The sequence below is a fragment of the Mugil cephalus genome, chromosome 15, assembly GCF_022458985.1.
Source record: "Mugil cephalus isolate CIBA_MC_2020 chromosome 15, CIBA_Mcephalus_1.1, whole genome shotgun sequence".
Taxonomy (NCBI): domain Eukaryota; kingdom Metazoa; phylum Chordata; class Actinopteri; order Mugiliformes; family Mugilidae; genus Mugil; species Mugil cephalus.
The window spans coordinates 13,417,811-13,445,106 of record NC_061784.1 but is presented as its reverse complement, the minus strand read 5'-3'; the positions used below and the strand labels follow the sequence as shown (position 1 = coordinate 13,445,106).

At 45.6% G+C, this 27,296-nt stretch overlaps 1 protein-coding gene and 1 long non-coding RNA gene across 25 annotated transcripts in view; one reads left to right on the top strand and one right to left on the bottom strand.

Moving 5' to 3' along the window:
- Positions 1-27,296, bottom strand: part of nbeaa (neurobeachin a) — an 89,887-nt gene that overhangs the window by 11,138 nt on the left and 51,453 nt on the right. For 2 of the 23 annotated variants that reach the window (XM_047606409.1, XM_047606415.1), the window contains exons 14-45: positions 24,348-24,427; positions 23,957-24,019; positions 23,454-23,551; positions 22,487-22,579; positions 20,512-20,620; positions 20,304-20,385; positions 19,967-20,090; positions 19,654-19,846; positions 18,482-19,168; positions 17,821-18,267; positions 17,072-17,289; positions 16,787-16,940; positions 16,299-16,322; positions 15,808-15,891; positions 14,941-15,121; positions 14,084-14,208; positions 13,901-13,969; positions 13,622-13,790; positions 12,964-13,358; positions 12,183-12,319; positions 10,370-10,524; positions 9,038-9,164; positions 7,592-7,711; positions 6,380-6,513; positions 5,679-5,740; positions 4,118-4,182; positions 3,580-3,688; positions 2,777-2,943; positions 1,432-1,556; positions 1,199-1,348; positions 607-749; positions 335-452 (exon numbers count right to left, since the gene is read on the bottom strand). In XM_047606409.1, coding sequence (XP_047462365.1) covers positions 335-452; positions 607-749; positions 1,199-1,348; positions 1,432-1,556; positions 2,777-2,943; positions 3,580-3,688; positions 4,118-4,182; positions 5,679-5,740; positions 6,380-6,513; positions 7,592-7,711; positions 9,038-9,164; positions 10,370-10,524; positions 12,183-12,319; positions 12,964-13,358; positions 13,622-13,790; positions 13,901-13,969; positions 14,084-14,208; positions 14,941-15,121; positions 15,808-15,891; positions 16,299-16,322; positions 16,787-16,940; positions 17,072-17,289; positions 17,821-18,267; positions 18,482-19,168; positions 19,654-19,846; positions 19,967-20,090; positions 20,304-20,385; positions 20,512-20,620; positions 22,487-22,579; positions 23,454-23,551; positions 23,957-24,019; positions 24,348-24,427 — 5,007 coding nt within the window. The remainder of the gene's footprint in view (positions 1-334; positions 453-606; positions 750-1,198; positions 1,349-1,431; positions 1,557-2,776; positions 2,944-3,579; positions 3,689-4,117; positions 4,183-5,678; positions 5,741-6,379; positions 6,514-7,591; positions 7,712-9,037; positions 9,165-10,369; positions 10,525-12,182; positions 12,320-12,963; positions 13,359-13,621; positions 13,791-13,900; positions 13,970-14,083; positions 14,209-14,940; positions 15,122-15,807; positions 15,892-16,298; positions 16,323-16,786; positions 16,941-17,071; positions 17,290-17,820; positions 18,268-18,481; positions 19,169-19,653; positions 19,847-19,966; positions 20,091-20,303; positions 20,386-20,511; positions 20,621-22,486; positions 22,580-23,453; positions 23,552-23,956; positions 24,020-24,347; positions 24,428-27,296) is intronic. The other 21 variants (XM_047606411.1, XM_047606416.1, XM_047606422.1 and 18 more) reach the window with 17 other exon arrangements.
- LOC125020854 lies at positions 4,635-13,488 on the top strand. 2 transcript variants are annotated; one of them, XR_007114277.1, is made up of 3 exons: positions 4,635-5,270; positions 12,160-12,364; positions 12,937-13,047. It is a non-coding gene; the product is annotated as an uncharacterized LOC125020854 (long non-coding RNA). The 2 variants fall into 2 exon arrangements; XR_007114276.1 differs by lacking the exon at positions 12,937-13,047 and adding an exon at positions 13,195-13,488 and having other exon boundaries at positions 4,638-5,270.

Genomic DNA, 27,296 nt, shown 5'->3' with positions numbered 1-27,296 from the left:
TCATGTCATACTATGCTCTACTATGCTATGTTATGCAAAGCTATGCTATACTAAGCTATGCTGTACAGTACTAGTGCTGTACTATGCTATACTATACTACTATGCCATACTATACTATGCTACGTTATACTAGGCTATGCTATGCTATACCGTACCATACTATGCTACTATGCTATACAATGCTATGATATGCTATACCAAACCATACTGTACCATACCATACAATACTACTATACTTTTCTATATTATACTATACTATACTATGCTGTACCATGCTATGCTTTGCTATACTATACTCTGCTATACTATACTATAGTAAGAACTGCAGACTCACTTCTGTTGGCCATGAAGACTTCTAGTCCAGTATTTTGCAGCAGGTAGCGTCTGGAAAACACCGCTCGGATCTCACTGAACATCCACTTGCCGTGCAGACCCTCTGAATAGGCCAGCACCTGACAAAGTACACCATTGAAAAATAACACCTTAGCCTGAGGAATACGTGCGGAGCAGCAACCAATTGCACCGTCGTTTTTGTCCCACTCTGCAGAGCCCCCCCGTCCCTTTCTCTTTCGCTGTAATGATCGGTAATAAAGAAAGGTAACTTGCTCTCACTTTAGGGTCCGTCTTCTTGAAGGCAGGATCCTCTTCGTCTACCTCAAAGTAGATCTCAGTAGTGGTGATGGACAGAGTGCCTCGAGCTACCACCACGGGAGCTACCAACTGAGCTGGAGTGCTCAGAACCACGGGGCCTGGGAGGATGGACACGTTACTCAGACACGACTGTTTCAGGTACTCATGGCACTCACAGGCGCAGGAGTCACAGCGGTAATGAGCATCGCACAAAACAGAATACTAATCGACACATTAAGTCATTTCATGTTAGTTAAGACTGATTTATTTATTTTTTTGCTACTTTGACTATGATTGAAAATGGTATGAATCAGGTGTAAAAGTCAGAGAACCACTGGATTAGATGAAGTCTGGATCAACATCGGCTTTTAGTGAAATTATGACTCAATCTTCTTGCGTCAGATAAACCAGGCAGATGGTTAGTGCAGCTACATAACTTTCAAATGACCAACTTGCCTTTGGAGGTAAAAAGCCTTGGACGGAAACGTACTAAAAACAAGAGTCACAGACACTTAAGTGGGACTGTAACATAGTCTCCTGTTTGTGCGTCTGTTTGTTTGCATCTCACCAGCGAGGTTATCGATCTCTTTCTCCTGCAGCAGACTGACGGCGTCGTCGTCTCCCTCCAGCATCAGCTCCGCCTCCGGGTTCTGGGTGACCACCGATTGGCTGCGGAAATTCTTTTTGGATTTAAGCCCCTCCTCCTCTTCTTCTGTACCTGTGTCACGTGAAGTATGGAAGTGAGCGGATGCAAAAAGCAGGTGCAGACGGAGTGTTTTTATATTAACAGATATTACTGACCATAGTCCTCTAGCGCTTTGAGGGATATGTCAGCGTGAGTGGACCCAAAGGCGTTTCGCACGAATCTCCGTCTCCTCCTCAGATCATCCTCCCAGTAGTCTAGACGCCAGAAGTCGTGTAATTGGCTGAAGAGGTGAAAGGGGAGGAGCAAATAAGAAAGAGTCATTCCAGTGGTGATTAACCAAACAAGCATTTTGGGACAGTGGGGACATTTGAGATAAAGTTAGATTTAGTCCAGCAACTTCTAAAACCAGTTTCCTCATTATTTGGGGAAGGATTTGACCACGAGGGCCTTTAAACTTTGTAAACATACAATAACTGACTTTTAACTGAGAGAAAAAATGTGCTTTACGACCCCTGAAAAAAGTTTTAATGACACAAACAAGAAAGAAATTCAGTTTTATTCACACATGTAACAGAATTTTTCAATGAGCATAATGCAAACTAAATTTATAAATGTGTCTTTCGTAACAGCATGCGTAGTGTGGCACACACCGATTAGGCATAACATTATGACCACCTTCCTAATACTGTGCAGGCTGCCAGTCAAAAGTTTGGACACATCTTCTCATTGAATTGAATGAGAAGATGTGTCCAAACCTTTGTGTGGCAGTTTAGGTCACAGTTGTGACTCATCAGAGAACGGACATGGGCTTTCTGAGGGTGTCCTGTGATGTCTGGTACCAGAATGCTGTTAGTGGGTGGCCTTTGGGTCCTATGAGTTGAGGGGAGGGGCCTCTGTGGATCATCCCACAGATACTTGATCAGTTTGGGATGTAGTGATGTTGGAGGCCAGGTCAACACCTTGTGCCATTCTTCTTGTTTTTTTGTGTTGTTCCCAAATCGTTTTAGTGTGTGTCTGTGTCAGGCTGCATCCTGCTGCCATCAAGGAGTGTCACTGTCACAGGGTGGAGGTGTCTGGTCTGGTCTAGGTGGTTGCTACATGTCTAAGTAACAACACAGCATTGTCACAAGATGGTCAATACGATTTACTTCTCCCATCAGGGGTCATAATGTTGTGGCAGATCGGTGTAGAATCCCCTTCACTGATAGTGACATGAGGGGGACAGACTTCAGATGCTGCTTGTCACTTGTTCTCAAGTTAAATCCTCAGAGTCGCTGCCAGCCTCGGGGGCAGATAGGATAACAAGCAACCACAGATTTAATGTGAGCTAAAAAAGAAGAGCGGCCTCACGCAGATACCAGGCAGCTACGATGTTCGAGGTCAACTATCAGCGCGTAATTCATGTACATTTAAATAAGCAGCGACCGTTTCAAAGCGTCTCGCTCTCGAGCAGTGCAACGTCTGCCGTCAAAAGTCGTGTCCCAGAGTGTAATCTCTCACCTCTGTGACATCGTCCCCCACGCTCCATGCTTATTGGTCAGGATGTTGAGGATCTTCTGTTTCAGCTGGTTAGCAGTCACGTGATCTCTGTGCTTGGCGGCGCTGATGAGGTGGTCGCACATTTTCTCCTCCTCTCTCCGGTCCGCAGCGTACTGGGCACAGTTGGACTGGAGGAGAGACAGAGGAGAGGAGAAACTACTGTCAGAGATGATGAGGAGGCGGTGGTTAAAAAAAAAGAAAAAAAAGAAAAGGACACAGCTGCAGCTGAAAAGCATTACACACAATCAAATATGTTTAAATACAGCTGGTGATCACACATTTGGGCGACAAGTGTTCAAAGCTGACATTTTAGCTGATATTAACTGCTACACATATTATTTCTAAATGAAATGGCAAAAAGATAATTTAGAAACAACTTCGAACCACTGCAGAGCACTAACAGGCTGAATTTAATTTTAAATGTCAAATGATTCATTCTTCAACCCAGTTAGTTATCAGATGTCATTATTGAGATCACCCTCAAATATTGGTTTAACAACTCTAGGACACAAATTCATACTTTTTATTCTTCATTTAAATACTAGTCTCCTAAACCAGAGTATAAAACAAATCTGGTAAGAAATACTGTGGTATTCATTTGTGCTGTAGCCCAAAAAGAACCTAAACAGCGTCTTCCTGAAACACTACCTAAAATAGTAACTACGTCTATTTGAGGGCTCAAATTTACTAAAAATAAACACAAATTAGCCACTTCACATTGCTTTACAGCGGTGCGAATATGAGCACTGCTTGTTCGTACGCACCTCAAACTCAGCATGCTTGTGCACATCCTCGGCCCTCTGCCTGTTCAGGATGAACTCCGCTTCGTTGGCCACGCGCACGATATGATCCTTCATGGCGTGGCAGAGGAGCCTGACGTGATAAAATTACGGGGTTAGAACCGTATTATTTTTTTTTTTGTTTTTCATCGTGACGGAAACTGATGAAACTGATCCGTGGTTTCAGCTAAAAGCTTACTCATGTCCCTCTTTCTTTTCGTCGTGCGTCAGATGTTTTTGTTCTCTTATATATATATATTTTGTACTCCAGCAGACGAAAACAAATTGGCAAAATTACAAGCGCTGAAATTAGAGTGCCGCAAATCAGCCGTAAACTTAATTGTACTTTAATGGTTAGACTTCCTGCTGAACACATATGGCCCTCTGTACTTATCCTGGCAAGGTTCTCATTAGTACTATATCGCACCCAGTAGTTGTTTTCAGCACTGATAACAGCATTAGTGTTGAAGTGTGAATTACAGGGACTCGTGAGGGGTGATTATCAGCCAGTGTGATGGATTACCTTCCCTCATTGATGAGCTCAATGAAGGCCAGTCCGGCGTTCTTCTGAATGGAGTTTTGCCACTCCTATGAGTAGAAGATACATCAGAGTGAATATGTGGAGCCGCGGCTTCAATTTTAGCTTTTATCTCCATTAAACATATGACTGTGCATGGATCATTTGACAGTGATGGTGTCTATTACGGAGATGTAAATAAAAGGCAGTTTGTTGGTAAAATACCCAAAATTGAATCCTTGTTTTTAGTTAATTGAACACCTTAATTAAAAGCTAACATATATAAATGTATATTTTTGTGTGGTTTGTGTGGTTTTGTGTCTATGTCAGAACATAAACTGTAACAGAAAATCTTGTTACGTCATTCAGCCTCGGCCCGAAAGAGCTAAGCCGGTTGCTGCTCAGTGTGTAAAGAACGTACGAGATAAATATGACTTCATTCAAGAGGAAATATATCATAATTTATCATCATTGGTGTAAGCAGTGCAGACAAGGCCCAAACTGGTCCAGAGAAAAGGATCAAAAGAGCTCTCTAAGTGTCAGTGAAAATGCAGCCATCTAAGCATGTGGGAGTGTTTTACGTGTTTGCGCATACGAGAGTAAAGGGTTCTGAGTCGAGAGTGCGGCTGAAAGCCTCAAACTATCGGAGCTCCATTAGCTCCACCGGGCTCTTAAGACCGTGAAGGGCACATGGGACCATCTCCCGTTACACTCCCCCACATCCAAGAGGATCGATTTCTGGGCTAGGGTTCACTCTCCCGGGCCTCTAATGGCAGACGAAGCCGGAGCCAGTGGTAACACTATACATGCTGACGAGCGGCCGCCCAGGAGAGCGGAGGAGAGGGGAGAGGGAAGGGAGTGGTGAGCGGTGGAAGGAAGGGAAGGGGGCAGCGCGGAGAGCGGTGGAAGATGAAAGCGGCCGGTACCCGGCACACTGGGGTTTAAATTGACCTCGGCTCGAAGGTGGAGAGCACACGGGAGAAGAGAGCAGGGACGGGGGTAGAGTTGAGGAAAAAGGGAGAGCAAGACGGAGGAAGAGAAGGGCCCCTTCTTGATCAACAGCTCTCTGAGACGGGATCCAACAGCACAGAGAGCAGATGGGACACAAACTTCACTACTTAAAGAATGGGAAAAGTGGTCGGAGGAAAGCTCACGCATGGTAAGTGGCTTTTGTGAAGGGTTCCGGAAACTTGAGATGCTGGTTTTGAATGTTATTTAGTAAAAATGATACTGCATGAATTTAAATATTAAGTAAAATTTGGTACGAGAAATATTTTCATGAGACGTTGAAAGTCATTTCGTGGCCTCGATGGTGACGACGGAGAACTATGTTGTGGTGTTGCATTCAAGGTGATATTATATTACATCTGCAATGCGCTCATTACATGGCAAAGCCTGCCTCACAGGGAAGATCAATAACCTGACGTTAAACTTGGCCAGTGTATATATGTGTATATATATATATATATGTATAAAAAAAAAACACACTGTGAATATGTGACAAACTTATCCTAAGTGTGAGGACAGTAGGCAGCGAGATGGGGAGGGGAGGCGAGGTGTTACCAACCTGGGAACAGAGCAGCATTACGAGCTCCACCACAGACGTGCTAGACTTCATACACACCAGACCTGCGGCACGGAGACACACGGCACAGTCAGCCTCTCTGACACGCACACCGCGCACCGCCAGCGAGGCACAAAAATATCATCAAAGGATACACTGTGGTGTCAGTGGTTTTCTGCTGTCGCACACAGCCATCAAAGTCAGATTCATAAAAAAAGGCATGCCACAGAAAGGACTGGAACAAACGGAAGAGAAACAGATGAGGGAGGACGGAAGGGAGGAAGGAAGGAAGGAGAAGGGAGGGGAGGGGAGGGCGGGGGAGGAGAGAGGGAAGGGAGCGGAGCTGAGGAGAGATCAACACCGAGACAGTGGAGCACAAATAAAACAGGACGCCAAGAAGCGGGTGGGCGGAGGAGAGGATTGCAACACATTTAGTACAACCTATAATACAACCGGTGTTAAGAGCTGACATAATCTGATCTAAAAGTCACCAACATTCCTAACTAGCTGATCGGAAAAGAGCGCGAAACGCTGACTTCATACCTGCTTGACGAATGGGTGAAGCAGCCAGCTCAAAGACATTTACTCACTCTCAGTCATGTACTCGCACTCGTTCATTTGCTCAAACGCCACGGTGAGGGACAGTGAATGAGGAGACTCCACAGAGAGACGCCAGTTAGAGAGAAAGGAGCCGTGTACAGCACCTGTACCTTCAATGAGCAGTTCCTGCCCATGGCTACCCAGCAGCGTCCTGGACAGGAAGGGGGCAAAGTCCACGAAAATCTCCCTCAGCAGGGGGGCCACCTTCTCCAGGGCGCGCTCCAGCTTGGTGGTGATGCTGTGGCGGGAGTAAGCGGGGGAAGAAGGAAGGAAGAAAAAATAAAAAGGTGAAGAGGACGGGAGAGCAAAAGGAGGCGACATACAGATGAGGGCAAAAGAGCGCGTGAGGGGGGACAACTCAGGGGAAGATGGAGTGAGTGGGGACGGGGGCAAGAAAAACATGCGTGGCGAGAAAAGAGCAGAATGGGAAGGAGGAGGAGAAGGAAAGCGCAGGACGACAACGGAAGAAGGGAACAGAAATAGAAAAAGGGCGTTAAATGGACGAAGAAGACACGGAATAAAATGTGCGACGAGGGTTTGGTGTGGAAGCGCCGGGTTAGTATGAGTGAGAAAAGGTTGATGGGAGCACAGTTTTAAAAGGTTAATCGTGGAGCTGATTATCGTTAGCGTCGTGGGATGAGTGAAGCTCCGAGTGCAAGAACACTACACCTGATAAAACAGTTCTTAGCACGTAAAATATCTTTTTTTTTTCTTCTTAGATTTAAGAATAGATACATTTTTCTATTAGCGCCTCTATGTGTGTTCAAGTGTAGATCACGTGCAGATTATTATTAGATGGAATACTTTTCTATTCTGCGCTCAGTTAAGAAATTGAGAAAAGGAAGGCAGGAAGAATACAGCAAAGCAGACTCAAATGTGGAGCCTCGATGGTAGTGAGGTTAGCATTCTCGGCCTTGTTGGCATGTGTGATTTGTGAAAGTGACCCGGGTCGCTAGCGTTTACAAATTTAGTTTTAACCTCTGACCAGATGGGCGGCGTTTGCTAAAGCTGCAGTGGAGGTTAAAACAAGACTCGGGTCTGACCCGCAGCTCGGGGTTAGTGTGAGAAGGCAGCCATGCCGGAAGTGACAGACTCGATTGTGCCGCTGTAAACATCTAAACACGTGCTGCCTGGCGTAAAAAACAAAAGTGATGCTAACTGCTGAGGCTGTTAGCATCCTGCAGAAGCAAAGATGTCTGCCCTTTCTTGCATGGCACTCGGGGGAACATTTAGTGGTGGTCGGGCGTAGCAGAGGGTGTGTGGTGGAGGTGGGGCAGAGGGGAGGGGGCATGGGGACAGGACGAGTATCTCCTTGCCTAAAACACTGTCCTGCATCTCGGGGGGCAGCCTGGAAGCCTGCCAGAGAGCTAAAAGACTTGAGCTCAGGGGGCGTCTGACCGCTGCGCAGCGCACACTGCGCCACCTCACAATAGGAACTGCAATACAAACCACACACACACACAAAAACACACGTACAGACACGCACACTGATTAAGGGGCACATGCACACGCGCCGACCCTCTCACGTGTGCGCGCACTTTTAGAAGAACGGTATCCGCTAACATTTAAGGAGAGAGGACATCGACAGAAACGTTACAGTACAACTTGCTAATATTTCTGGTGATGCTTTGTTGCTAATTAGTGAGAGCGTCATATTGCAGATCATCGTTTATTATTGGCACCTAAACAGTGTGGAAACACAAATAAAACAGATTTAGGTTAATGACAGGTTCATTTACAGGTTTTCAAATACGTACTCCGCAACCCGTTAAGGCTGTAAGCCTTAAAGCTACAGTGTGGAACTTTTGTCTCCCCCGTCTGCTGGTAAAACTAAACTACAATTACACTATTAGCATGTGAGTGCGACATATTTCTTCTTTCAGTGCTCTTCTGTGAGGAAAAGCCACATCCATGACAATGGTGTATATGAACGCTGAGTTGTTTTTCTTTTTTTAACTGGAGCATCACAAACTTTTCTTGGATGCTTTCTCTGTTTTTTTTTTTTTTTTTAAATTCTTCCTGACCTCTAGTGACAGTGAATCCATACATGTTACATGTATAACACTTGTTTGTCTGGCAGCATGTGAATGGCACCAGATTTAAAACTTTGGAACGCAGCGCGTGAAACGCACCAGCTAGGCTAATTGGGATTGTGTGAATCCGTTCGTGGGATTGAATGTGACAGAGGTTCATTTGTAGACAAAAGTTCCGCACTATCGCTTTAAGATACTGGATCGATAAATGGTGGAGTCTTCATACTCAAATTTTGACATTAAAAACACAGTTGTCATGTCAGTGAATGGGTAGTGCAGACTGAGTGAGATGTGCCGGTGTAAAACATAACTAGTGGCATTACCTTTAAAGAGCAATAATGATCCATGCTTTTGTAAATGTTAACTCCATCTGGAATTAGCATGTTGTGACTTTTGTGATTTCTGGCCCAATTTGTCCCTTTTGCGGTTGCAATTGCATTGCTCCCGGCTAATGTTGTGCATTTGTTAGCCAAGCCTCAAAAAGCATGTAGGTGCACCCCTGTTGCTCTCAATTACAAAAATGATCTACACCTATAAAGTCAGTAATGACTGTGTGAGTGAACTTCGGGGAGGATGAAGGGACAGTAATGAGGTGGAAAAGAGACAGGCACCCAAGAAAAACAGACGGAACCAAAACCAGAATAAGGGGGGGAAAAAATAAAAAGAAAGAGTGGAAGGAAACTGAATGGTTGGAGCGACTGAGTGCTGAATGGCGGCGAGAGCTCGGACCTCATATTCTCCATGGTGTCTTCTGGCATGGGCGCCACCGTCTGAACCGCTGGCAGGTTCTTACTCGTGGCACCGTTGACGAAAGACGAGGAGGAGGACGAGGACGAGGAGGCCGAGTCTGTGGCACCTGGGCGGGACGGAGAGAGAGAGATAACGGAGGGCGATGAGAAATAAGATCGAGCGTTATGAAGACTGACGACGATTAGCATGCAGGATAATAATACAGGAAATGTATTAATGTCACCGACCAGCTGCAACCAAATTTAATTTGGATAGTATTTCACTGGACATGCTGCTGCCTGTCGTCTGGTAATGGCCTCAGTTTGTGAGAATAGCTTTGCAATCAATATACAAAATCCATTCCAGGGAACAAATCCCTGCCTTGTCCATTATGCATGTATGACGCAGTACAATATGTCCGACGGGCTGACAAAGGCTCGAATACAAATCCACCGCTGAGCATGAAGCCACATAGAAACAACACTGATCTGAATGTAAGCTGATGTGTATTGGATTCTCATCTTGCTATCTAAAGCTCTTATTATTACTGCAAAAAAGCATCTATTTAGAAGATAGCCAAAGAAAACTGAATGATGTTCACGAACACTGTGAAGCTCACACATGGTCTTGGACTCATTTGAAAGTCAGGACTCTGAAGTTTCTATCACAAAAGTCAGAATCACTCTAAGTGGTATTGTTCTTGAGTAATCAAAGTCGGCACACATGGTTTTATCAATGAAATCAGAAGAAAATTACATATTGCACGCAGGATTTACTCAAACACAACTCGTGTACAGAGCTCTGATTGGTTCACAAATCTACTGCTGTCCCATATACGACCCAGTGCAGTGTCAAAGGGTTAAATGTTGGCTTATTCACTGCCAGATCTGAGTCAAAGAATAACTAACACAAAATGATTTAATTAAATTTTTCCTGCATGGAGTCTCCATCATAGCACAGAAGTACAGAAACATCTTTCTCTTGCTGTACTTCATTCATTTGCCCCCCAAACAGACTAAAGCTCAAACTAAAAGGATCTCCTACTTCGCTTTGTTCTAGCTGTCAAAGTAAGAGGAAGAAAGAGAAAGGAAAGAAAGCATGTCCTGCTTGACTGAGCAGCCTTTCCATTTCCGGGGGCCTTTCACACAAACACCTTTGTCATACTGGAGGTGTCTGTCTGCTGCACCCTGAACAGAGGCAGTGTATGAATATGTATATATATAGAAAAAAAATCTTCAGATATGAGGAAATGAAACTACTGGCAATAAAAAGACGTGGGTGTGAAGAAGGTACATGTTTATGAGCGCGCTGTACGTATGTGTTATCTCTCACCTGTAGTGTTGATCATGCTCTTGGGCGTTGCTGTCGCAGCAGCAAAAATGTTGGGGGTGCTTCCAGCAGTGGCTGCGCCACCGGTGGTGGGCGTGCCCACGGTGTTCACCGACAGACTTCCAGGCGGAGGCTTTTTGACCGGGACCACAACACTCCTGCCAAGGATGAACCACAAAGGCATCAGTTTCACCTACAGACACTACGCTCTTTATTAATGCACCGTTGTCCTTGCCTGCAGTGTGTGGCAACATCTGCGCTCATTAACAAACGGTCTGACGTGATAGCACCTGATGTTGAAGTATGTTAATGTTGGCTCACGATGCTTTAATATATCCAGAGCAACTTAACATGATGTTTGACCTTCCGAATTCAATACATTTATTCATTTGGACTTAGTTTTTACTTGTAATACACTTGTGAGTTTTTCGTACAAGCTACACCAATTGTTTTTACAGTGCACTGACCCCAAAGGACAAGATTTCTTTCCAAAATTACCTTTGCCGTTTTAAAACTCTTAATACTTGACAACGTCACGGAGCTGGATGGATGTTTTGAGAACACTGGAAGCTTTAGCATCAGCATCAGATACCAGCTTTATATGTCTTCATAAAGCTTACTTTTAAATCCTCTGTAAATACTCTGATGCTTTAAAAAGACATATCATGGAAATAAATCTATGAATGTATTAATTAATATGTTGCACAGCAAAAAAACAAAACATGTTTTTAACTAAAACCCTATAATGTAGCCTACTGCTGTTGGCTAGGCTAGTTAGCTGGTGTCTAGGCTAGGCTAGGCTAGTTAGCTGGTGTCTTCTTGCTGATTGCTAGTTGGTAGCTGGTCAGTTTTTCAGTTGGACTGGGTTTCTAAATGTGTTTTGCCTTGGATCTTGGCACAAGGGATTGTAACATCTTATCCTGTGTAATAATGAAGACATTTACAACATTTAAGTTTCAAAACATTTTCCTAATGGAGCTGTGACTGTTCAGAGAACAAATATATCTTTGCTTTAAAACATGACTATAATCGTGCCTATTTGTAATTACGTGGGCCGACGGATTAAATGTATGAAGCCAGTCTGAACTATGAAGACAGGCTTGATACACGGGGCGGACATCTTGGAGATGGATATGGAGCCGACCATGATCTATTATGCACACTATCTTCAATCAATAACTTGGCTCTCAAGGACTGCGACAGAGTGGGATCAAAGAGACTGAGTGATGCACGGGAAACATTAGCAGGTCATCACTCAGCGGGAAGTCAGTGCATTAAGCATTCGGACAAGAAACAAAAACTCTATGTAGATTTTGTTTGTGTCCCGTCACGTCTAACGATGTTTTCATTCAAACAGTGACATCTTTTTAAGAATCTCCTACAAAACTGATGTCAGCAATGGGAGGATCTCCACTGACAAAGAAATTATTCTGTTTTTGTATTGGATTCTTAAAATGAATGTGTCAATTTTCCCTCACGAGACAGTGAGTCGGATTCACATCCTTCCTATCTGAGGAGTTTCAGTTGCATGAAAAAACAACAACGCGACAGCTGGCAGGTGAAGTTATGGATTTGTCAATGGTGTCACCCAAAAACCTTTGTTCAAAGATGAGAAGTCTTTTTGAAACACAAGAATGCAGGCTCCTTTCTACGCCCCGCTTATTTTCTAAAACTGATGCGCAGGGTTTTTGACAAATAGCAGTATACTATATGTATCAGTATTGACTGCAAAAAATTGATTTAGTGATGGATGAGTGATGCTCTACTGACTCAGAAATTTGTGCCCCTTGTAGGCTGAACAGTGAGTGCGACCGACCTGTCAAAGGAGTGGAACTGCATGGGCAGCATGGGGTGCGTCTTCAGCGCCGGGTCGGGATGGTAGGGCGTCGGCCCGGACTCCTGTCCCAAGTCCCCACCGTCAACGGGAGCCGCCACCAAGCTCTTCAGGATCTCCTGCATTAAAAAACAAAACAAAAAAACAGATGCGGTGACAACAGTGTAAGATCCTACGGCAGCATGAATAAAAATCCCTGACTCTCAAATGATCTAACTCAGGGGTCCTCAACATTTTTCAGGCCAAGGACCCCTAAAACTAATGAAGAGATTAAGAAGGGATCAACCATTTTCTATATGTGCACTATATTAAACTCTAATTTATAAAAATACATTATTATTATGCCTTTACTGAAATGCTGGATTCATATATGTATTTAAATTTGTAGGAGGAAAAAAATATATAAAAAAATATCTCATCAACCAAAGATTTTGCGACCCCCCTGCAGTACCTCCACAGATCCCCTAGGGGTTGCAGACCCCCTGTTGAAGACCTATGATCTAACTAAAAAACTGAGTGAGAAAATTGCTTTAACGATGCAGTGAAGGGAATATGTGTCCCAACCACAGCTACACTGCTTCAAATTGTTCACCCAAACTATATCTGAAAGTGTTTTCATAGATGGATGTGATTTGAAGTAAGGGTAAATGTATTTACTGAATAAATTTAGCATTTCCGTAAGCGGATGTATTCCAGACTTGGACGTTGAAAAGAGACTCGGATGCATGTTTTTCAGGTCGGAGCGGGGGTACAACAGACCCACCTTAACATTGATGCCTTTGTTTGTCTGACTGATGCTGGATATGGATGAGGGCGGGGCTTGGCTGGAGTTGGGGTTGGAGCTGGGGTTGTGTGGAGAATCCAGAAGGCTCTCCTGTGATCTCCTAACATCCGCCAGACTGCACAACAGGTCCGTGCCTCCACCTCCTCCGCCGATGCCTCCTCCTCCTCCAATGTCCCTGTCTCGGTCTCTGTCTGTCTCTCTCCCCACCAGGCCGAGCCCGAGCCCCAGACCCATCTCCGAGCCGTTCAGGGATCCGGCCACGTGGCCCTCCTCCCCAATGCCCGAGTCCGTGTGAGGGAGGCCTGCCCGGGGGGAGTCATCCACAGGGGTGGGGGTCTGCTTGTCCCGATCAGAAAAGCCCGTGGACGGGTGCTCTGCGGGAAAGATGGAAGAAATAGAAGATGCCACGTGTGTTTTCGAGGATAAACAGTGACAGAACAGTATTTATTTGTGTAAAATGCCTTAAGAATTTCAACTTCTCAAAGGATGAATTATTTCCCATTCCCTCTTGCTTGTAAGCTTTAATTTCTCCTCCAAGTTTTTCTCTTGACAAAGGTATTGTTGTTTGCCTGAAGACTGCATTCATTACATCAGAACATGATACTGAGGATAATGCAGCAAAAGAAAGACAAATCACCTGTACTGGTTGGGGAGTTGATCTCATGGCGGATGCTTCTCCCCGATAGGCTGGTAGACCGGCCTATCTCTCTCTGGGGCTCCAAAATATCCCGATACTTTGACACCATGAGAACTGAGATGAAGTACACAACTGCCAGTGCCAGAAACTGTGCCTGCTTGCTGTCATCCTACAGAAAAACAAGGCATGTGCGGAAAAATGTTCAGTAAAGAAACACTTTTCCCCCTGTATATTTCCAACCAGACACACACACACAGACACACAAGTAAGCGCGCTCACCACGTCTCTGAAAACCACAGCTCGAAGACGATTAATGTCTACATCCTGCAGGAGTCTGTCTGGGTCCTGCTAAATATGGAGGAAAGAGTTTCAAACGTGCTGTATCATACATATGGATGTTTCCGTGTCCGATTTTCCTGCAAGCGCCGCGGGGTATGCATTTTATCTGTGTTTGTGTGGTACCTTGCTGGCGGTGGAGGCACTGTGGAGGCTGTCCTGCGACTTGCTGCTGGTTATGGAGGACTTGCAACTGCGATCTCGCTGTCTCTGCCTGCACTCCAGGCAGTTCCTGACTGCCACGCAGCATACTGATGGAGATGAAGGGAGGCAGGTAAGTGTCATATGGTCTGTTTTCTGTTTGAAAGAAACAGGGCTGATGTACTGCAGTGTGGAGCACATCCACTCGGTCATGACCAATAACGTCACAAGCAGCGTGTCGCGTTAATTGCATATGGGGCTGCAAAGCAACAAGCAAATATTTTCTAATATTAATATGCTGTTGTACACTGCTGTGTCCAAACTTTTGCCTGGTAGTGCATAATAATGATGATTCTAAAACTTAAAAAGAAAATTTACATATTTGAGAATCTGGATTCATCAGAATCCAGTATTTGTAAGAAAATTTACTGCATCTCGCTCCCTCAGAAGCCTGAACAAGAAACGAAGGAGCAGAAAAATTAGGATCAAATTACACCAGCAGCAATCAAATCAATTTTCTACGTAAAAGTAGTTTTGAACGCAGTCTTAACCTTTTTAAAATCTTAAAATTAAACGATTAACTGGGGCTTTTATTTATTAGTTTTTTTTAGATGTAGCCTATCTTTGCAATTTGAATATATTTGATTTTTTAGCGTAAGACGTGACTTAAACCTTTCACCATGCTCTCATAAAACTAAAAGATTAATTAAAAATATGAATCAACAGATCCATCGCTAACATAAATAAATATTAGTAGAATCCCTAGTCAACAAGGCCACGAGGCGCCATACTGCCAGGTCCAACGTTTCGGTTGACACTGAAGACATTCGACGGACACGCACCCAGGCGGAGGCACTGTCTCATCAACCCTCCTGACGACATGTTCTTCTCTGCTTCGATCTCGCTGAAGTTGAGGGAGCTGGCGAACACCAGCACGTCCACCATGGCCATGAGACGAGACAGGAAAGTGACGGCCGTCTCAGAAGACATGCCCTGCGTCGCCTCGATGTTTTCCAGCTCCGTCTGGGGGGGGGGGGGGCAGGGAAAAGCACACACACACACACGTGCTCGCTTGTTAATCACTGAAAAACGTGCGTGTAAATTTAATGAAACGGATGCTCTCTCAGTGGGTTTAGAACAGTGAGGGCGGGGGGAAAAAAACCCTGCAATAAGATCTACTTTAGAAAATGTATGGACCTTACATGGAGAGTACAACAGTCATAGCTGGTTGTAACAACAGACAGGAAAAGCAATCTCGAGTGTCATGCCAGTTAACGGGATGCCAACATGAAGTGTTCGACAAAAACACGATACAGAGGAAGTACAGCCTGATGTGCACACGGGTGATGGTAACAGTGGGGTCGTGACGGGAGCAGTGAGACGGGTGGAGCTACCCTCGAACACGTGACAAGACAATGAATCCAAGTCCCCTCTGATCACAACATCCGTAGCATTTCTACACTGAAAATACTGGAGGTAGCATAGCAAGGGGTTAAAACCAAGTGCGTGGTTTGCGGCGTCTCTGCTTCGGTAAGCAGGGTGTGCAGAGCTGCGGCGAGCCGACAAAGTGCAAGCATCTGGGGGCTCGTCGGAGGAAGTGAGCGGAGACATTTGGGGGGTAACAGACACACAAAGGTGAGGACAGAAGGGCTTGGGTTGGTGCTCTTAGCTCTTCTGGTGAAGATGAGAGTCTCAGGCTCTTTACGCACCTCTCCCCCTGCGCCTCCTCCCCCAGGAACAGGGGTCACCTCCTCTCCCTTTGACCCCCTCTGGGGTCCGGCTCCTCCTGCCTTCTTTAGTGTTGATACAAATGGGACAGGCTTAGCAGATGCAACCCCCAAGGACTTTTGGAGAACTCTCATGCTTGTTCTCTTATAAAATATCTACTTTGACCTATAAATAATCCTCTCAGTCCTATTTATTATTGACCCACCTCCTGGCCTTTCAACCCCCTTCATTATATAATATTCTAACGGTGTTAGAATATTTCATCTGGAAGAACTAGACACACTGAGGCAGAGAGGCATACCCACAATAGTCACAAACAGTTTAAGGTGGAGTATTGATTAGCAGAAGAGGAGCACAGAAAATAGAGAGACCATGGATGTCAGACAGGCAAGGGTTAGTGTCAGTCACAATGGCAAATAAACCAGAAGTAAGTATTAGTAGAATAGAAAGAGAGGAAGAGACAGCAACTTACAGTGTTGGCACTACTCTTAGAACTCTGCCCATGCGCAAAAAGACAAAAACAGAGACAAAAAAGACAAGAAAATACACAAAAAACACGGAACACAGAGAGGAAAAGAAAAGATTAAAATGTAAAGATGGTCAAAATAAACCGGTTATCAAATTAAATTGGTTGTTAATTGAAAGTATTGGAACAAAGTTTAAATAAAGGTTAAAATACTGTTAAAGAAGCGTTAGACAGTTAAAAATATATGGAGATACTGATGAGAAGAAACCAAAAAGTTGAGTAATTGTTTGTTTTTTTATTTTACAATTCTTATTTATTTTAATTTTTTTTAACTTATGGCCAGTCGACTTCAATTCATGAAACCATGCGAGATCAATGCTGCTCTTAGGACGGAGAAAATCTATTCTGAGTTTGGCGTCGATGCCTGAGCTACAGGCCTGCGGTGACCGGCAGTATTGCCTCCCACCACAGAGGGGCGTGGTAGAGCCACTTACAGAAGGGGAGGTGGCGGCAGACAGGAGAGGCAGGATGCCTCCACAGGCAATGATGATGTTGTCCACCATCTGAGAAATGAGGTGGATTGTGTTGTGGACGAAGATGATGTTTTCATTGCTGTTCACGAAATCCATCACTGACTTGGTGGAGTGGCTGAAACCAAAAGATAGAAGAGTTAATAATGGAATATTAGATAATAAATCTTAAACTTGAAAGGCAAAAAAACAGTGACACATCCTCTCCTATCAGTACTGTTGTAAACATGTCAAACTGATCCTATTCACCTCCTCCAAACATGCACATCTGTCTCCAGGGCAAACAGCAGATCAGTGAGCAACCTCTGGTGCATTGGCGACCACTTGAATTCTGGGATGCGGAACATGGTCGTGCGCGGGCCAGGGCTGAACTGACGCCGCTGCTCCTCCGTCATCGGCATACCCCTGAAACCCAGGTCGACGCGCAGGTCCCGCTCCAGCTGTGCTGCGGTGCGACCGTGGAGGGCCTGAGATCGGTAGAGGTAAAGCGTACAGTCACTAATATCTAGGCACGTTAGGGAAGCAGCCAACTGGTGGATCACCTGTTCATTCCCTAAAATAAAAGGGGGAATCTCAGCGGGTGAAAAAGCACTTCCCCCCCAAGTGATGTGACTTTATTTCAATAAGTTCCAACTAGCAAGTACAAAGTAATGAGATATTACAGCCACTGGAAGCTAGCCCAGAATTTTAGCTTTGAGGTAAAACAAAAAAAACAAACAAAAAAAACAAAAACAGGAACCTCTGAAAAACATTATTTGGAGATTATTTGCAGTGATTTTACCGATTCAGTTGTATATAGTTGAGGGAAATAAGTAATTTCCCTCGGAGCACAGTATGTGCCGTTGCTTTCATGGTGCAATTACAGTACATGTGTACGTCATGGCAAGTACAATTAGAGTAACCTAGCAACCCACTTGCAGACTACTGTGAAAACAGCATGTAAAGTCAAGTCTCCTAGTCAAGACCTGAACAATGCAGTCAAACGCTCATCAACACACCTGAGTGGTTGCAGTTGTTTGGATCTTCTTAATGTCCTTGTCCTTCCCATCATCCGACCTCTCGGTATCAGAGGTGGTGCTGGCTGTGTCACCTCCGGTCTTCAGCCCTGCAGCCTCTCCCTCCGGCCCAGGTGTGACCTCTCCTTCTGAGAAATCTGCTCTGGACGCTCCTCCCTGGATCTGGGCTTGGCTCTCAGCCTCGGCAATGGAGCTGATGTCGGCGAGCGGGCTCTGGATCTTGAAGGGTCCGTCCTCGGGAAGCTCCCCAGAAGTGTGACTCTGTGTTAAGTCGGACCCGCAGCTAGTCATGTGGGCCAGCAGGCTGAGGTCATCGCTGGCGCTGGTGGTCGAGTGAGCCGGGACCGGGCCGGACGGGGTAGGCTGGTCGGGGCTCGGTAGTACAAGGGGGTCTGTGGCTGCCAGAGCTGGAAGTAGCTTCTCGTCAACCTGGGAGAGATGAAGGAGGTAAGTCTGCAGCAAGTAATAAAAGTCTGCAGCGACTTCCTTTTTCATCTGGCAAGGTTGAATGACTAAAAAGGCTGGAATGCAGCAGATTCAACAGTGACTGATTGGTGAAATTATATTCTAGGTCCGCAGGGAAAGACAGGGCTCTACTGAGATGATCTGAATTAATGACAGTAACTTTCATATAACATCCTACCTTGCTGAAGAGAAATCCGTTGTTGCTTGGAACACTGTCTTTCTCGTCCGCCAATGTGATGAGCGGACCCATGTTTCCGTCGTCCTCCAGGCTGACCCCAGAAAGCCCCAGGCCTGACCCTATTCCAACCCCCGAGCCCGGCGTGTCGTCTTTTGGCGCCAGATTCCCATTTAGGTTCTGAACCACGCTGCAATAAGCACTGTCCAGGAGAGAGTCCACCTCCACCAGAGGTCCATTTTCCATTCCTCCCCCGCCTCCTCCACCTACACCTCCACCGAGACCTTCTGGAGAAAGGTCCAAGTCGTCCAGCTTCACCTCCGTGGCCTCCACTTTCTCAGCTTTGATGTCGACCAGTAGGTCGTGGACCTCCACCCTCACCCCCGGACCGGCGCTCTGCTCCCCAGGCGTCAGGGCCTCTCCGTTTGGCCGTTTCACGGCGCCCTCTGCAAGTAGGTTGCGCGAATCTCCTCCGGCCCCCTCGCTGTACTCTGCCTCGCTCTCCGGCGTCTGTGTCTGGGAGTTGTCGTCAATCTCTAGGTTGCCATTGACGACCGGGGCGGGTGCGGCGGAAAGGCCGGAGATGGTGGACACGGAGCCTTTCTTTCCCTTCTTCATGTTCTCCTCCTCCTGACGCTGGTACTCTTCGTACATCTTAGCCAAGTACTCCTTATGGGCTTCATAGGTCACCTGTAACAGATGGTGGCACATAATTGGTCAGGTGATCAGATCACAGGCACTGACAATAGTGAGCCTCCACATCAATAACCACCAGGAAGCCCTAAGGGGGGCTCATAGATCATCTACAGCAAAGACCTTGTGGATGAAACTGGGACATTGGCCTCCCACAGCTATTAAACCATCATCCATAACGTTGCCTCACTTTTACACCGCTCTGACAAAATGGGTGAGTTAAAGTCACTGAAGAATGAGGGGAGAGGCGACTCTGGTCATTGACCCAAATTAACAACAATCAATGCGTACAAATCAATGTGCTTTTCCTTCAGCTTCACTTTCTCCGGCTTCCTGTCAAAATATCCTAAAAATCATTATCACCATTTATGTTTCTTTTATGATATTTTTAGCCCAACAGCAAGTGGAGTCTAAAAATTTAATACACCAACAAGAGCAATTGCCTAACATTACGATTAAAGACGTGCATATATGGTCCTCACCTTAGAATGCGCGATGGACAGGGTATCAACCCAGACCCTCCACCCTCCCCATTCGTATTTGATGGCGTGGTACAGTAGGATCCTAAAGATGTTGTACACCATCTCGGTTATTTTCTGCTCCTCCGGGTTCTTGGGGTTGATGTATCCGAGGGAGAACATCCAGTCCTGCCACACAGAGCACTGCAGCAAGCAGCTGGTACACAACACAAAGAGCGTATGCGAGTTACGCCGCAGCACGGGCTCAATCACGAAAACACAACAATGGTCGCGTGTCACTGACTGAATGCAAGGTGAGTCATTTGTGGGCTCTTACCGTCGATTTTCGCGGCTGTTGCTGAAGAGTTTTATCATGTCCGAGAGAAAGAGTCTCCGCACTTCCATCAGCTCGGCACTGGGAGAGGAGTTTTTCAGTAGGGTGGCCACTACTTTCAGAATCACTGTGTGGCAGAAAGAAAATCAGGTAATGGGAAAAGATGAGAGGGACAGGAGGGGCCGAGGTAGATCACTATGCGGGAGATGGCTGCAGCACTGGCTTCACTATTTAGGCTTTGTTGTTTGTGCTCGCATTAAAACGGCTCTGCCTTATTGGCAGACCAAAGTACACGGAGAGACACTGCGCTTTTTTTCTTCTTCTTTCTTTTTTTACTTACTGGGATTCTGGATCTTGACGGTGGAGTCAGGCTCAGGGTGGGGTTTGTGGACCACTTGAGTACACACCTGCTCCGTGAGGATCTGCAGACAGAAGATTAACATTTAAATGCCACGACAATCACTTGAATGGGAAACAGGCTACTCGGTGCAAACCGCTCCAGAAATGAGCGGATGTGACTGAGCCAGGCGCCCGAACAAATCACCTACCTCATACAGAGTGTTGTAGGTGGTGATGGAGACGGTGTTGGTGTGCATCATCAGCCTCTCTCCGAGCAGCGTGAACAGACTGTGCGTGTGCATGATCTCAACCTTCCTCCTGCGGGGGGGGGGGGAATCAAACGCGCACACGCACATTCATTACGGCTTTATGACAGTCGGCGCTGACATTGATTGTCACTGACCGGATGACACGCGTGATATTGGCAGCGGGCGCCATGTGGCCCTGTCAGTTATGAGGGGCCCAAACGGGATAAGCAATGAATACCAAGAGGAGAAATTAACAAGAGCCAGCGACAATACGACGACACCGCAGGAGGCTCGTGTGGCTGTGAATTATTAGCCGTGATTATTAACCTTGCCAGTGGGTGAAAATTGTGTTTCTAAGACGGTTTTTAATGTGAGAGGCTCAGGCTCGAACTCAAAACTTTCTAAACTGAATTAAATGAACAATTAAACGAATTAAATGGAAAAGTGTTTGTATATCCCTGAATAAAGTTTGCACAGCATTTAATCACCGGCTGATATTCCACGAACCTAGCAAGCAAATTAGCTCCCATTATGGTGATTAAAATCGGTTTCAAAAAATCTCCTTTATTTTTACAGGAATCGTTTTTGACATACAGTTCCCCCTCTCAAAAAAAAAAAAAAAAAAAACGAAAGAAAACACAATGGCCTACTTCACGCAGAAGTGAACACATTATGTCTACAACTCTCGGCCTGTCGTGACAAGACAGCGCCAATTTGTCAAACGGTGTTTTCATTCGTTATCCACCAGTTTACAAACGCAAGGAGCCTAACGGGCCGTTATGAAAGACAGCTCCTCCTCAGATGATTAAAATCAGCCGTCCACCGTCTACAAGTAGCTGTGGGGTGACGGTCACTTGGTGAGATTTTTAGAAGCCACAGTCCTCAGGTTAAAGAGCACCAAAACGTTTCTTCTTTTTTTTTTCTCCTATCATTTCCTCCACATCTTTATTTGCTGCGAGAGAAGGACGAATGCACGAAGGATTCACTCTTCTTGCAGCCCGACGCGTGAACACCACTCCGTGCATGCGATGGAACAGCAATATTAACGGCGGCTCTGCGGAAAATTGCAATCGATCCGTCAATATCTCCAAATAACCCTCAGCGGGTCGGAGAGGAGAGAAGTATTATTAGATATTAATAGATAAAATCTCAGACCTGAATCTCAAAGCCAATAGGAAACCAATCACGTCTAAATTAGATTTATTTTAATCGATCGGATTGACAAACAAAGCCGCAAAATGTCAGCGGCTCTGACGGCACCATGGCGGCAGCACAATAAAGCAAATTACCAGATTATCTATAAATCAATAAAAATAGGTTATGTTCAATCAATCATTAAAAAAAAACATATTTCAAAGGTATAAACATTTAACTACACGCCGTGCCGTTTTATGTACGACACTAGCATGAGCTCTGGATCGATATAACATTTCCATAAGTGTTAAAATGACCTCTAATCTAAAGGACGCAGCACTACAGCGGGTTGTAAGGTTCAAGCAGATGTTAAGCAGGTGGGGGGTGGGGGGGTGGGGGGGTGACGGTGCGAGGCTCAGGTGCAGCGCGGCAGAGAGGTCTCATGTCGTGCGGTGACGTGCTCGTCACATGGGATGAATAAATCCCCTAGCATTCATTGCTGCTCATCAAGGTTCCACCTCCCAGCCAGTGCACTCTGTCAAGATGATTATTCCGCCTGGACGTGATGATGAGGAACATTATCTCCACGTGCACACAAACAAACAGTCCTTCCACGGCTCGCTGGAGACCGCACTGCTGCAGGTTTCCCCCCCCCGCTCCGTGTGTGGCGCCTCCCAGTCCCCCTACACTGATGCAGCATTTGCCTTTTTACTTGTGACAAAGCAACTGAGTGATTCACTGCTTTCTGAACAGCACACAAAACAATACGACAGGAAAATACAGAGAGGTTTGAGGTACTGACTTGTGACCGAGGTGCTTAAGGAAATAGCCCAGAACTTTGAGGGCCTGGACCCGGATGCTCTCACTCTTAGAGGCCAGGAGCTTGCAGATCACCCTGGAACATATCAAACACAAAGCCGACGCTCATTACATGCCACTTACAGAATCTCAGATAAAGGCTAAAAGTAAACAAACAAACAAACAAACGGAAAAAAACAAAAAAACAATCCACATGGTAAACGCCTGCTGACTGACATTCAGTAAACAACCCTCAAAGTTACAGCTGGCAACACATGCGCTGAGTGAAGCAGTTTCTTCAAAGGACTGCGCACAGAGGTAATTAAGAGAAATGGCGAGGCACGGTTCGCTCTAGCAACAGAAGAGTTACCATAGCAACCAAAAATACATCCATGTGTAGTCGTGCTTTGGGGGAATTACCATCACAGTTAGAGGTCGCCTCTGGAAGATGGGGCTGCTTAGTTCAAATCAGCATATATATATAGAGAGAGAGAGTGAGGGTATACATACACCGATCAGCCATAACATTATGACCAAACCATATTGCGTATGTTTTTTTTTTTAGTTTTTAGTTGTTCCTAAACCGTTTTTGTGTGTGTGTGCTCTGGTGCCAGGCTGCATCCTGTTGGATGAAGAAGACGTGTCATTGCTATGGGGTGGGGTGGTACATGTCTAAGTAACATTCACAAGGTTTGAATTGTCACAAGACGGTCCTCAAATTATTTACTATTAAATCTGCCAGAAACCTAAATATGAAATGTGTCTGCTTTATGATTTAGTGTAAGATGAGGACACTTTCTATCCAAACTAATTAGGTTTTATTGGTTATAAAAAATACTGAATGGTTGCTAAAAATAGAAACTGTCTGATGTATACGGGTTTACGAATTTAGGTCAGAAGCATCCGTTTTTTTTTGGCGTCATGCATTAACACCTTCGGGTGCCGATGCGTGCGCGTGGGCAGACATTCACCTTATGCCATTTCTCTGGTCAAACGCGGGGATCATGGACGCCGGGTGCTCGGACATCAGGGCCACCAACAGCTGGAGCACGTCATGAATATTCTCATCCTGCAGAGAAAAGAAAGCCGAGCTGAGCAGGTGAGGAGCAGAGGAAAGCCTGACAGGCCGGGGGAATACAGGGTTAAGGGGACAAAGGAAGAAATAGAGGGGAAGGGAGGGGGGCACTGTGGCAGAGCAGGTGGTATTTCAGAGCAAGAATAGATATAATTGTTACAGAAGAGTACATTCTGTTCAGTCCATTGTTGCGCCATTTTTCATGCTGTCACAGCACCAAAGCTGACTCACACTCTCACTGGTTTAAGTGGACCATAACTCCAGCCCACAAATTATAATGCACATTTTGCCACCAGCTCCACTCCACTGCTCCCCCTCTTTTGCTCTCCCTCCCCCTCTCTCTCTCTCTCTCTCTCTCTCTCTCTCCCTGTCCATTTTAATGCAGGAGTTAGCATTTACCTCGTGCATGGTTAACAGATAGTTGAGAATGCTCTGCAGCTCGTCCTCCTTCACGCCCCGGTCCTGTGAAAAACACACATTCGCCAAAAAACATTGACGTGGTTTTTAATTCGGTTCTTGGTCACATTTAGCCGCGAGAGCAGCAGCGACCTCGCACACGTGCAAACGCAGGAAAAATATGAGCGCACACGAGCACAAAAGCCGCTGTCTTTCATTCACACCACTATTCTATAATGCTATTCTCCACACACACACATTTTAGATTAAGCCTGCAGTCCCCAGGTAGAAAAACAACAGGGAACATAATTGAAGAAAAATAAAATAAAGGATATTTCTCGTAGCTTAAACAACAAAAAAGAAGATAAGGACAATCAGTTTGCCCTCACTGTACCTTCAGTATGAGCTGTTTGAGGAAGAGAAGCATGAAGGCTCTGAGCGAGATGATCTCCTTTTGAGATGGCCGCGGTCCGTCTAAACAGGGGCACACAAACAAAGAATCCATTTCCTGTTAAAAATCCGTTTTCATGCTCGATAGTGATCAGCTAAATAAGTCTGCAGTCTGAGTGAGCCCTGTTGTTTACTGTTATTGGGTTTTATTAGGCTTCCCGGAGAGCGCGGGGGGGAAAACCACGTCAACACAAGCACGCGTGCATACGCTCGCTCTGAAAAACCTGTAAATCACTGTCATTAACTCCAGTGGCAATTTGGCAAACTGGATATTTTATGGTTGCGCTAATCTAACTTATTACAGCAAAGACACGGCAATTTACAAAAATGTGATGGATGGTCCGAGTGATCCAAACCAAACAGCCACCGCTGCTCCGAAGCCCTGGCACGCCATCAGCTGTTTTGCTGCGGCGGGCTGCGGAGAAACTCATTGAGCTAAAAACACAAAAAGCATTTCTCATGCGGCTCTGAATTCCCCCTCCATTCTTGGAGCGCTTAGCCCCGTTTTACAGCGATTCATTCATCTGATGGAGCTCTATTACCTTCAAAACATGCTCTTAACTTGGCGCACGCGTTCGCGAGATCTTTCTGGCTTTTTCAGCTCGTTCATTCAGATATTTAACCGCTCTCGGATTCAGCGGCGCTTTTAACAAACGTTAAAGAGGAAAACTGACACCCCGAATGTTATTATGCTTTTATTGATGTAACAGCTGTTATTTTTTTTCTTTTATCTTTTATTTTTGAGGTGTTTAATGTCTACATGCCAGATACACAAGAAGCTTACGGGGGTGATGAATCAGCTCAAAACAGCTGCCAAATAACTCGCTAATGGAATGCAGTGTCAAACGGTCTAAAAGTTGCATTGATCTAAGGCCGAGCTTTTAAAAACAGGGGCATTTTTCCTTTAATGGTCCCACTGCAGCCAGATAAAGTTCTCTTCTCTTCACTCGTTCTCCATCACCCTCAGCTACCCCTCTACATCAAGGAACACAAACGACAACGCGAACCCTCGTCCGGGTCGTAAGGAGCAATAAACATTTATGACGTCTGGCCTGTGAGCATTTTGCCACGGCACACTTTGCTGCGTCAGGACGTACAGAATCGTCCTGGTTTTTATGTGCACCACAAAGCGGGAGTAATGCTACTGCAAGGAGTGCTCATTGTGCGCCGGATAAAACACGCCATGTCCTCTGAGAGGATCTGAACCTGCGTTTGAGCCACCAACGCTCAGCCAGCCGAATCACGCTAAGAGAAACATAAAAGACGGCGGGTGTGAAAGGGAGGAGAGGCGAAGCTCGTGCGTCCGTTCCTCCATCGCGCTCCGTCGCCCTTGAATCACGCGGGTTTGCCCGCGGTTCAGTCTGTTCACCTGCTCCGCACGGAGCCAAAACACGACAGCGGGGGCGATCCGCTGCGATCAATCATCCTTATCCGTCAAGCTGGTGCATGTTGCAGGGACGGCGACGTTCGTCATCCATCATGGTTACGCTGCGGCGTTCGCCGGGACGCGCCAGGTGAGCGCGTGGGAGCTCAACCTTCGTTTTGAGGGTGAACAGACGGACAAACTTGCGCGGCTCAGTTCCATCTATACAGCTTCAGCTTTAATTATCATCTCTTACTCTTTGAAACGAATGTTCCCTGTCTTTACGCTCTTAATCTGGCTCTACAGTTATATCATGTCCTCGTGATAACGAACGAGAGCTTTTTCTTCTGACACTTCTGCCAGATAATGACAACCTGCTCGGGAATCAAAGGGGTGTTGTGTGTGTATGTGTGTGTGTGTGTGTGTGTGTAGCTGCGCGTGCATAAATATGTGAGTTTTCTCCGACTTTGAGGCCCCTGCGACAACTACGCACACATTTCTGTTTAATCTATTAATACAGTGAATTTATTCGAGGTTTCTCACTTATGGATGCGATTCGAGACCAGTCAAGTGAAACAAAATGCATTTTAATACATCATCGCTGATGAATGAGGCCTAATGCAAAAGAAAAATCACTGAATAAATAGATGAAACTCCGGCTTATTAATATTTTGCCAGAACTTTTACTTAATTCATATTCCATTTGTTTCAGCCACATTCGTTTTTACAGGCAATAGAAGGCATTTAATCACTATTTCTGTTATATTATAATTTAGCTCTAGACTTCAAAAGCAATGTAAGGGCCCGGGGTGTTTTATTAAGTAAAAAAAAGTACACTTTTTTTTCTTTTTTGTTGTCCTGAAAGCAATTTCCAATCACCGTTGAATGGATTTATTTGTAAAATACGAGAAAATAATAAATTCTAATAAATAATTGCAAGGTAAAAGCACGCCAGGCAAAAATATATATATATGTGCCACTTCGGATTCAACCTCATGCCTTCAGAGTGCGGCGCAGTGGAAAACGTTTTTATCCTCAAAGACCCTGGTATGATTAAAGTATCTGTCCATTACTATGCAAATGAGCGCATATCACACTCGTACAGTACAGCCAGAGAAGCGGACTTCCTCAAACAACAACTAGCAGCTTTTAGCTTTGAACAGCGGTTGGCAGGGGCTAATTGCTACTGTACTTATCAGTGACTCTTTACAAGGCTGAATCCCGGTGGTGAAAAACAGCAATATCGCCAAACAGAAGAGGAGCCAGGCAGACACTTGATTAGAAATTCCAAAAGCTCCCTTGGATCTGCCAGTCAAATCTGTCTGCTGCCATGGCGACGCGCGATGCGCACTCGGAGCCAGCGGAGGGTCCCGAGCAGAAGAAGGGGTTGATTAAAAGCGTGAGCCCTGCTCCGACCTTCTGACGCTCCGCTGTGTGGCAGCGGCGGCCGCGTTAAGAATGTTCCCTGATCCGCTGGAAAGGCGACATTTTATTTTATTTTTTTTTCTAATCTGCTTCGACGCCGCGTTG